This window comes from Trachinotus anak, unplaced genomic scaffold (assembly GCF_046630095.1).
Source record: "Trachinotus anak isolate AG129_WGS33_773 ecotype Australia unplaced genomic scaffold, CSIRO_AGI_Tana_v1 ptg000025l, whole genome shotgun sequence".
Taxonomy (NCBI): Eukaryota; Metazoa; Chordata; class Actinopteri; order Carangiformes; family Carangidae; genus Trachinotus; species Trachinotus anak.
The window spans coordinates 9,207,105-9,218,943 of NW_027273876.1; the positions used below are offsets into that span (position 1 = coordinate 9,207,105).

At 43.9% G+C, this 11,839-nt stretch overlaps 1 protein-coding gene across 4 annotated transcripts in view; it reads left to right on the forward strand.

The window, feature by feature from the left end:
- vti1a (vesicle transport through interaction with t-SNAREs 1A) overlaps positions 1-8,865 on the forward strand; it is a 113,467-nt gene extending 104,602 nt beyond the window's left edge. For 2 of the 4 annotated variants that reach the window (XM_071463644.1, XM_071463642.1), the window contains exon 9: positions 7,146-8,750. In XM_071463644.1, the coding sequence (XP_071319745.1) occupies positions 7,146-7,239 (94 nt within the window). In that variant the 3' untranslated portion in view covers positions 7,240-8,750. Of the gene's footprint in view, positions 1-7,145 lie in introns of all 4 variants that reach the window. The other 2 variants (XM_071463643.1, XM_071463640.1) reach the window with 1 other exon arrangement.
- Positions 8,866-11,839: the final 2,974 nt, after the last annotated feature.

Consider the following 11,839-nt stretch of genomic DNA (forward strand, 5'->3'; position numbering starts at 1 on the left):
AAGCAGAAAAAGTGAGTGCAAAATAAGCAATGTAAGAACAGAATGAAGGGACTGAATGTATGAATACGGGACCGAAAGTGGACACAGAGGAGGATAGAGAGAGAGAGAGAGAGAGAGAGAGGGAAGACAGAGGAGCGGAGGGTTCAGGCAGGTAACCAGGCAAGGGAATGATCCGAGTGTGAATGGAGCACTGAAAGCCACCTGTACATCACACCGGGATGAGGAGAAACTGCAGCAGCTACCTGAAATTGCTGCCGGCAAAAAATAAGTGCTTAAAAATTCTAGACACAGTTGCAATGTATTCTCTCTTTCTGTTTCTCCTTCACCCACTCTGCTTATTTTCCATTCCCCTCTCCATCTCCTTTTCTCTCTCTGTCCTTCTTTTCATCTACTTTTGCATATACACCCTCTTCTCCCACGCTGAATTTCATCCTCCTTCCTACCTCCCACTCTCCATCCCTCCTCTCTCCCACTCACTCCCTCAGTCTTCCTCTGCCCGCCCTTCCTTCCTCTTTCAATACTTTTCCGGGAAAGAGCTGGGTCCCAGTCTAGGCTGCTGTTGGCCAGGGTTGTTAGCCGCCAAATAAAAAATGGATGAACTTGTAGAACCCCGGTGCTCTTCTCCTGCATCAAGTTGGTGGAAAGAGAGAGTGAGAGAGAATCAGACTGACATGAAAGACCACGTCCTCCAAATAAAAACCTGTCCATCTTTTATGACAGTTTTCTCTCTCGTGAAAAAATAATTTTTGTCAATAAAGGGCAAAAAAGGTCTGTAACTCTTTTGGGGGTCAATAATCTCAGGAAAAAGTACTAAGAAGCTTGTTAGATAACTATATAAATGAATTTTTTTTCAATTAATTTTATATTTTGCTAAAACAAAAGGTTTATCAAAACAATTAAAATGTGTTCAATGTGGGGGTTATATTTTAGAATATATAGCGCATTTTAGTAGCCTCACAGTAAAATTAGCCATGCGAGGCAGCTGGATTTCTTGCAAGTGAAAATGCAGGTTTTCAGACTCCAAGCTATTCACTTGTAGCTGAACCACAGTGGTTTGGACTGATCAGCATCCTATAAGGGAGGAACTACTGGCAGCTACTTAGGTCTGAAGTGTAACAACAGCGAGAAGCTACTGTTCATTAACTCTTGCTATTTGTTGTGTAATATAATTTTAATATGATATAACTTGTTGCACATTTGAAGACATTTGGGGATGCTGTCAATTGATTTTTTTTCAATATTTTGAAGAGTAAATAATTCATCAATGAATAGAGCAAATAATAGATAATGAAAATAATTGTTAGTTACAGCCCTAGTGTGTTCCTCCACTAATCATAAATTCAAATAATATAAGTCTCTTTTACTCTTACTTTTACAAACATTGCCGTTTTCTGGTCACGAGTTGACGCTTTTCTTTTTACAATTAGATCACAGATTCTGCCTTTCTGTAAAAAAGATAACATGAAGGGAAAACATGAAGCCGATTTTGTAATTGTAGACATTTATCGACACAGTATTACACTAAAGCACTGAGTTAATCATGGACTGTTTATCTTTAATGTACAATGAGCGTGTGAGTGTTAAGGTGTGAGTGCGTTCTTAAATACTGTTTTTCTTTGGGGAATTACACGATGGTGGGCACTTAAATAATTACAGTTAACAGCTTGCAATTTTAGACCCACTCCAGCTGTGTGCATGCATGTGCGTGCACAAATGCATGCATTTAAAAAAGTCATAATTTATCTTGAACACACCCCTGGGGGCAATAGGCAGAACATATGTGGCAGGATCAGATCTCTGCAACAAACAGGTCAATTCATTATCTCTGCAGAGCAACATGAACCTGATCTGACTTTGTGGATTGTTCTGCCTGCCTCTTCCTCGTTTCACTCACTTGACTGAAGCGTCGCACGTTTCTCACCTTTCTTCACTCGAACTGGATTGATCACAGGCCCATCTCCACCCTTTATTTGTCGTGTGTGTGTGTGTGTGTGTGTGTGCGTGTGTGCGCGCATGCGTGTGTGTGTTTGTGTGTGCACATGTGTGTGTGTGTGTGTGTTTGTGTGTGCACATGTGCTTCCACAATGAAACATTTATATGTATTAGTTTGTGATAACAAGTCGATGCATTAGTTAGGACTTACCCCCACCAGCGTTCCACCTTTGTGTCCATCACTCAAACCATTTGTGAACACATTGATCCTTCCCTCCCTCCCCCTCCCCCTCCTCCCCCTCCCCTCCTTCTCTCCCATGCTGTATATTCCCAGGGTTTGGAGGGAGGAGAGCCAGAATGGCTCAGACAGCCATTGATTTTTATTTTATTGGTCTACTAGTGGAAAGAGGAGGAATAGGGGAGGACCTGAGAGATGCAACTCTGCTGCTAAGTTTGCTCTTAGTGGAGACTGTGTGTGTGTGTGTGTGTGTGTGTGTGTGTGTGTGTGTGTGTGTGTGTGTGTGTGTGTTTTTACGTGGGTTGGGCCTATCTGCTTATGTCTGTCTGCCTGAGACTGTTTTTGTTTTGGGGTAGGGGGTGTTATCTGTCTGTCTGAGAGGTGTGTATATGTCTGTGTGTGCATGTCCAGCCACCTCTGAGAGCCATCAAAAGCTCTGTGTGTGTGTCTGTGTCTGTGTACACGTGTGTCAGTGTGTGTCTGTGAGCCCACCCTCTTGTGTTTTGTGTGGGCACACACATGTGTGGCGCTGAAGGGACTAGGAAATCTGGGACGCTGATGGAGATGGCACTAGGGACCTGGACCCCAACACACAACCTCACACACACACACACACACACACACACACACACACACACACACACACACACACACACACACACACACGGCTGAGGTGTATCCCGGTGCTCATTAGAGCTGGTAATAAGGCTGTGCTGCTGGAAGAGGAGGGAAAAAACAGGGAAAGGAAGAGAGGGAGGGAGGAAGAGGGTGGGAAGAGAGAAAAAGAAAAAAAAAACTTGAGATTTTAAATTTTAATAACACTGGTACGATTTTGTAAATCTTTCCTGACAGAAAAGTCCTCATTATTTTCATCTGTCTCCAAGGAGCCTCCCCTCCAGCTCTGCCTCCCCGGGTAAACGGACTTCTCTCTCTCTCTCTCCCTCCGTCTCTCTCTCTCTCTCTGTCTTTCTTTCCTCACTCTCCCTCTGTTTCTCTCCACCTCTCTATTTCTGTCTCTCCACTCTTTCTCTCTTGTTTTTTACTCAGCTGCTTTATTGTCCATTTCCGTCCTTCCTGCTTGCTTTATTTTTTTTGCTCTCCTTTGCACTCATCATGCCGACTCTCTCTCTCTCTCTTTCTCTCTGTCTCTCCGTGTCTCTCTAACATTGGGGCTGTATATCTGTGTATTTCGGTCTAGTAAGGTGTTAGCTGACTGGCTATGACTGCGATGAAGGAGCATCAGGAGCCAATAGAACAGCCAGTATTGTATGCTGTTATTGGCTGCTGGTACAGTTACTGTTGGGGGGGGGCACAGACAGAGATAATACTTGGGGATAATGGTTTCAGAGTAGGGAGCGGGGTAAAAGTAAGCCTTCTCAAACGCAGTGTGTGTATGAGTGTGTATATGTGGGTCAGCATGTACATCTGCACCCTTGTACATGTGCTGTGTGCATCGCTCACACATCCCCAAACTCTCCACACACACACACACACACACACACACACACACACACACACACACCCTGCTCACACCCCACCTCTATGTCAAGTGTCAAAGCTGGAGGATGGATCCGGTTTGATAAGTTCTGTTCTGTCTGGCCACGTGTCAGGACGGGATCAACCATACGGCAGAGGAAAAGCATGTTCTTCACTCTCCTACCTCCCAATTTTGGGGAATTTCTTTTTTTTTTGGTTTTGGGGGGGCAGGTGTTCTATATTTGTGGGATAAGTTTTATTTTAGCTGCCTCTATTCTGTGAGGAATTTAAATGGAAACTAAAATGACTTTCTGTAGACGCTCATTTGACTAGAGCACTCACAATAAAGTGCTTTGTTAGATACAGAATACAAATCTGTAGATTAAATCTACAAGTGACAGTGTGCAGACGAGTCGTTCAGTGGATAATGAACATGATCTGTCCTCTGGGATTTTTTCTTCTTTCTTTTTATAGACACCAGTTGTTAAAAGTGACCAAATGGAAAAAGATTAAATGGATGATGAGCAAAAATAACTATATTATTTGTCAGCTTTTTCCGTTGTATGCTATTTGTTTGTAAAACGTGGCATGATTGTGATTCTAATAGAAAAAGGATAATGTCCCATCCAGCTTCTACTGTAACATTAGTGACATTCTCATCTTTGTTGTGGTTAAAGGAGACTCAGGAAAAGACTGTGGCTCTTTACAGTCACACACAGTTTTTTTTTTGTTGGTTTTTTTTGTGGATTTTTGTGTTGTTTAAGTGAATTATGACTCTACCCCCCTTCACTAACTCCTCCCAGCCTGTCTTAGTGTATTCCTGTGTGTGTGTGTGTCTGTGTGCATGCGCGTGTTTGCAGGTCCTCTGGTCAAGGGTGACCCGTGGCTCATAAACTTCACAGCATCTTGTAGTTTGACTTGAATTATTGCAACCATTAGAAAAGAGATGTGCGAGGTTGTCGTTATTGGCCTAGTCTCGGCACTTTGTTTCTCACAGTGAATTAAATCACACAGCTGGTGAGGTGAAAGGCATACCTAAAGTTTGAGTTGTGGCAAGATTGAATTTAACCTTAATTTATTTTGCAGAAATTAGTTGCTTCAGCAGCTTGAAGTGTTTGACTGTCCAGTGCTAAATTTGTATCAGCCTTCACTTTAAATGTTCACACTGCCACAAATAAGATTAGTGACTTTACATGATACTTTAAGGCATGTTTTGTTGGATTGGTGTATAAGGAAACAGTTTAGGTCAAAATAAGTATTTTTTAAAATATGTGTCCCCTGAGAAAAAGTTCTTAAATCGCAGCACTGTCATATTCCTCACTGCTTTGAACATTTAAGTGTTTGAAGTTATTCAGTGTTGTTTGCTACCGAATCAGACTCCTTTTAATGAATGCAATTTTTTTATAGAATTGAACCCCCCCCCCCCCCTCTCTCTTAGAACCCCAGCTCCTCATCCATGAGGCTAAACTAACTTCCCGTTCATTTTTCCACCCCCGGGCCTCGAGTCACCCTCCCCTCCTTTCCCCAGCTGAAAAATTAACAAACAACACAAAGCGTTCTGGATTCTCCCAACACACTCAGACACACATACACAGGCACCTCCTCTGGGTATTTGGCTGGGATAAATAATCATTCTAAATAATGAATGTCAATTAATAGGGGGAGATGTGGCCTTGCTAAGCATGCTCTGATTAGTGTTTCAGTGGGATCTCCTCCCCAGCTGGCTTTAGCCAATCATTTCAGCCTCATCCAAACACCAGGAGCAGGCTGTCCTATCAGAGCATCTGTTATACTCCTCCAACTCTCACCACAACATAGACATGTGGGCATATGACATGTGAAGCATGGTGTTTTTATTTTTATTGCTGTGTTATCCTGTAGCGTGAAACCTCAGCATGGTTTAAGACATAACCTGCAGCAGCACAATATAAAAATACAATAACTGTTACTTGTGTTCGGTCTGTATGGTTTACTGTATACAGTATGACAGCGTCATGATAATGTATGCATTTATTCAAGGATAAACTGTCTACTTATAAAGCAGTGCTACTTACAAACAGCAGCTGTAATGAGCTCTCTGGTGTTATCCAGTGAGAGCCGAACACTATGTCAGTGAAAGTACCAAGTGTTTTGTTCCTCAGGCGAAGTTCATGGTGTTACCAGTGATTGGTTAAAGTTTTTAGTTTATAACAGTGTCCTCTGAGCAGTGGGTGTAAGTGTGTATTGGTTTGTATGTGACTGGGGAGTCCTTTGTGCAGAGTAGACAAAAAGCTTAGACATAGAAAATACAAAGATGTGAGCATGAAAGCGCTCCTGTGACACACAACCAAACTGTGTGGTGTTATATTTTTGTCGTTCTTTCTTTCATAGCTGTGGGCCTTAAACTAAGTGGCTGAGGCGACTGCAGGTGCGAGCCTGTGGACTGGACGAGGTTGTGAGCTCGACTGGTGCGTCAGGCTCAGTCTTGGGCTTTAGAGGGTAACAGGGTGACTGAGCAACCAGCCAGCCCCCCTCCTCGGTGATAAATGGCCCAAGCATGGGCTATTCATCTCCTGCTTAGAGAGGTGGACAGAGCCCCCCTCATCGGCCTCTCCTCCACCCCTCCGCATGTCAGCAAATGTGATAATTCTCTCATTTGTCAGGAGCAGCGGAGGGTTCGGGGGTTGTGTGTATGTCTGTGTGTGTGTGAGAACACAAACTCCACAGAATTTTGGGGACATGCACAAGAGATGAGAGATGAGTTGCTCACAGTCCTGATGGTCTGTAACTCTTCAGCACACGAGCTCCTGTTCCCTCTCCCCAGCCCTCCTTTCCCAGCTTTGTGTGTTTCTGGTTCAAAGCCCCCTCTTGTCAAGTTTACTTAGGTCACAGTGGGAAAATTTAAATGTGCAAAAGAGTGAGTCGTTTTATGGCAAATTCCATCAGTAATTCAGCGATTTTATTACCTCCAGGAAACTACTGAGCCACTTTTTCCACTTTATTGTGCAAATAAAGTTTTAGAGCCTGTCTGCAGTGTGTGTGTATGTTTGTGTGTCATGCTTGTTTATAAGTGTTTTGCTCTGTTTTGTATGTTCATGTGTGGACACGTCAGTATGAAATTTTTTACAGAGGCTGCGATTGTGTATGCAAGTCTGAAATAATTTGTGAGGCATTTTAGACAGGAATATTGCACAAACTCTGCAGTTTTGGATGTGTGTGTGTGTGTGTGTGTGTGTGTGTGTGTGTGTGTGTGTGTGTGTGTGTGTGTGTGTGTGTGTGTGTGTGTGTGTGTGTTTTACACTGCCATGCCAGTGATTGTGTACTAGTAAATACCACATATTCAGACCTCATGGTAGCTATTAAACATGATAAACCTCCAGTTGATGGCTGGTCATTTAGTTTGCACATAAACATGTGACTTTTTTACGTGCTTTACTTTTTTCTGTAGACACAATATGACTTCTGTGAACCCTGCCTGATCTCTCTCTCTCTCTCTCTCTCTCTCTCTCTCTCTCTGCAGGATCATCCAGAATCGTGTCCTGGTCTTCATCCTTGGAGCCATCATCCTTCTCACCATCATCCTGGCCATCTATTTCAATCTGAGAGGCCACTGATCTCCCCTCTACACACACATACGCACACACTTGCCCCCCCCCCCTCCCCTGACACAAATACAAACACACACACCCGTGATTAATAGCGACAAAAGCGTTGTTCTGCTGTAATTAGGACAAATGGTCCCCATGAATCACTGTTTCCAAAGCCTGACAGGGAGCTTTTTTCCATCTCTTTCTCCTTTCCTGTTTGCTGTCTCCTTCTCTCTTTCTTTCCCTCTCTACCCTTTTTTTCTCCACTTTGCGCTTCCCTTTTTCTGTCTTTCTTCTTTTTCTTTTCTCCTCCTCAGATTTGTCCTCTCTTTGTCAGGCTCTCTCTTACATCTCCAGGGGCAAAAACGGGGGGAGATGTTTTTATGATAGCTAATATTTTTCATGGTGTCATCCCCAGTCTGGTTTTGCAGCTCATCTTGTCCCCAGGTGAACAAGGCCTGGGGATTTTTTTGTAACTCGAAGCAGATTCAAATATGTATATTTTTTTCTGTGATGGAGGTGGGTCAAATGTTATTCAGGGGGATATGTGTGCACGCATGAGAGTCAGAGGGAGAGAGATACTAGAGTATTGTGCACATGTATGTATGTTCACACATGTGCACGAGTGACAGTCATGGATTGCAGGGACCCACACTGTGTTTGTCATTAACACCAACAGTAGAGACACACATAATGTAGTATGTGTAGCCTCTGTAACTAAATGATTGAGCTGTTCTTCATGTAGCCCCTACACAGCACAGAGGACAGTGCCTTCAGATAAGATATTGCTGTTCACACTCCTTCTTTAAAAAGCTCAGCAGAGCCCAAAATAGACGAGCGGCGCTGCCTTGAGAAGAGGGTGCACATAAAAGTTTGAGGTCAGTTCAGTCAAACATGGTGATTGTTCATTTTTATTAAGAAGAAGCTGTTTATTTTGAGTTATTATGACCAGGAACAGATAAATAAACATTTCAAGAGAGTTTGGAGACCGAAAAAAATTAAAATAAAATTTACTCTTTTAATATGTTTTTAATGCAAAAGGGAACTGACCCCAATCTTGACACATACATTACAGAAAAAGGTTTCTTCTTACATTATAACCAGCTTTAATATCCACATTTGGTACAATTGCCCTGAACCTCCCAAACTCAGATTTCCACAGCTCATCCCAATGGACTTTTTAACATAACTGTCATTGTGGACAATTATAGGCATCATACTGTATGTACTAACATTTAAATCTACATCATGTATAGTGTTTTGCTCTCAGTACAAGTGATTGTTGCTATTTATTTATAAATGCATAAATGCGTTTTCAGTTAAAGTTTCTGTGCTAGAACTGTATATTTTATCAAATTTGTAGGTATTAAGAATTTACATTAACCATGTTTTTGTTTTCTTGATTTTGGGTCAGTGATTAGACAAATGCAGACTGTGCACCAGGACCAACTGAAATGTGTGGATTTCTAGTTTTGTGTCTTAAAGGTTGTGTTTTTTTCTGCTCTTATAAATGCATCTAACTTGTTTTAGAACTGGTACTTTTTGTTCTATATTTTCCTTGTCAAGTTCTGAAGACTGTGATGCGATCCTTGTTTCTGTGTTTGTCTGAACGCTCAGTGATGATGTGATACATTTGCAGGTGTTTGAAAAACATGTGTGTGAGTTTACTGCTGTTTAATTCTTCAGGGGAAAGCCATTCTTCAGGGGGTCTTGGAAAATCTAAATTTAAAGAGCATAGTTGGAGAATTTCTGAAGACACATGAAGGGAAATGGTGTGCACGCTACAAACCCACACACAGGAGTGGAGTGTTGGAGTGTGCATGTTTCTCCTGTGGTTGGTGTGGCGGTTCCCGGCGAGGACATTTGCTATTCTGTTTTAGGGCCATGGTCTTCATTTTCGAAGATGCTAAACCCCCCAACCCCACCCCCTCACACACACACACACACACACACACACACACACACACACACCCCCTCCGACCAACCACCATTTCACAGGCCCTCACCAGCCGCAGCGCCACAGTCTGCTTCAAAGCCTCAAATTAATGGCCAACAAAATAGTGTGCCTCTGACCGTCCCATGCGGGGCCGACCCACCAAGAGTTATCATTAAAGTCAAGGAATAATGAAAAAAGGGAGGAAGAAAAAAAGAGGGAGAAGGAAGTGAACAAGGAATCATGGAGGTGGGAGGTGGGGGGGTGGAATCCCTGGCAGTTTGACAAACCTCATCTGGTAATGACCCTCAGTGACTGTTTTTTCACCCAGTGCGCAGTGTGTGTGTGTGTGTGTGTGTGTACGTGTACGTGCGTGCATGTGCAGCCTATACCTACCTGCGACGGGCTCTCTTCTCGTCCTCTCTCTGTCTTTCTCTCCCTCCCCATCCCTCTTTCTCCTCCCCCTTGTCTCTACCTCTCCTGCCACCTTTTCTCCTCCTCCCTGTCCTCCCCTCCCTCCCTCCCTCCCTCCCAGCCTGTCAGATGAGCGGAGCGGTAGGTAGCGAGTGAGCGGTGGAAAGCAGCGTGGCGGCGGCTTCTATTTGAAGTTGTAATGGTGTCAAAAAGTCAGGGCTGACTGACAGACGTCAGTCCCACAGGGCCTCATTAAAAACAGACCCACTTGACAAGGAAATAATTGAGCGCCGGCGACAACTCGGGGCCCCTCCGCGTTTTTAGATGTTTTTATTTTCTTTTCATTATTAGTGCTGAGCTATTATGTTCATTAAGAAATGGCATTAAAACAAGTTTTTTAAAGCGAGGAAAGGGAGGGAGGGGCCAAGGGAAGGCAGGATGCATGGAGGTGGAGAGATAACGATTTGTTTAGAGCCCCCGTCCTGTTTTATTATTTAAACAGGAGCACTGTCATGTGATACCTTGGCAGACATCGGCTATCATGTGCCTCTCCTCCCTTTTTTTCCTCCTTTTCTTCTCTTTTCCCCTTTACCCATCCCTTACTTTTCCCTCCATCTTCCCCTTCTCTGTCCATCTCTCTTTCTCCTCCTCCTCATCTTTCTCCCTCACTTCATCCCTTTCTTTCTCTCCCCCTGGATGGAGGGTGTCGTTGGAATATGAACTAGATTATTCATCAATGCCCCCATAATACCCCCCTCCATCCCCACCCCCTTTGGCTGATTTGGTTTTCGACAAGCGTCTCACCGCAGTGGCTGAGGATGAAAACTTGTCAAAAATAGGTTATATCTTATTCCAAGGGGCAACAATAGCAGCAGGTACAGACACCTTTTAATATTTAATTTAGACGGGTGTTAACCCTCCTTAAGTGACTGGAGCTGTGTCTTCCATACAGACACCAGGAGAGAAACACTTGTGGGGGGGTGGGCAAGCAAAGGAGGAGAGCAATTAATTATTTGATGTCTGAAAAGCGATTTTTGAAGCTCTCCCAGCCCTCTCCGTTTGCCAGAGAAAGGATCGAGTCGTTGGGTGTCCCTGTTCATTTTTTAAACCAACCACGTCCTTAGCCTAGCTGTCCTGTGAGAACTGAAACATTTCCACTCGACTCACATTTAGATCCTTCGCTCCGCTGTGCCTTACTTGATACAGTAATGATAACACGAGTGATCATATAGCGATGGGTTTGGTCTTTTATTTCATCAGCAGAAATTATTTTGCAGAGGAATTATCCTTTACACCACCAACTTGCGTCAGTGTGTCTTGCTAACATCCCTTGTGCCCAGCTCAGCAGTCATTCCTGTTCTCTCTGGTCCTTTCTACAAGGTTTACATAAAAGTAAAAAAAAAAAGATGGTTCTTCAACAAGGAACCTCTGTGATGCTCCACCTGATGTTTGTCAGCCATTTAGGACGACAAGGGATTGTGACAAGCGTCGTTTGAGCTGTCTGTCCCCTAGTGAAGGGCGGGCCTTAAACAGGATGAACAGCTCCAGTGGTGGGATCACTACAGGAGGGTGGGCTCTTCATCTCCAGGAGTGTCCATGATGCTGCCACCACTCCACCCCCCACCCACCCAACACACGCACGCACATGCACATATTAAATGAGGCCCTGCAACAACAGCTACACAGGGAAAACCCACAATGGCACTGTTTGAAAACTACAATGAATCTTCTACAGCACACACGGGCGCTGTTGCATGTATTGTGGACCCCCCACCACCTCCCACCCCCCAATAAAAAGACTTACACATGCTCTGGTGTATGGCTGTCAAAAGAGGAGCCATGTTCTCCCTTTGTACACGCCACCAGTCCTAGCAGAATGGTGTTCTTTCTCTCCTCGGCCCTTTATCTGTCTTTTCTTTCGCACCCATCAGCGCTGTCGACCATTTTAATGGTGTTTGTGCTCACAAAGGAATGACAATGCCCCCCATTATTTCAGGAAGTCACAGGGGCTGCAGCCATGCATACATGGACGTTTGTGTGCTTGTGTGTGCCGGATGTGTCCCCCTGTCGTTGAGATGGAGCCGGGGTTGCTCGCTGTAAGGTTATGATGAATTGTCTGTATGCACACATATCTGTTTGTGTCCGTCTGTAATGTCCATTATGACTCATTTTTCCTGTCGACCAGGATCTGCAGTACATCTTGTTCCCCCCAGTTCAACCAATCAGACTCTGAACTGCTTCTAAAATTATAAAAATGATTTTTGTGATCTCTGTCAGTGT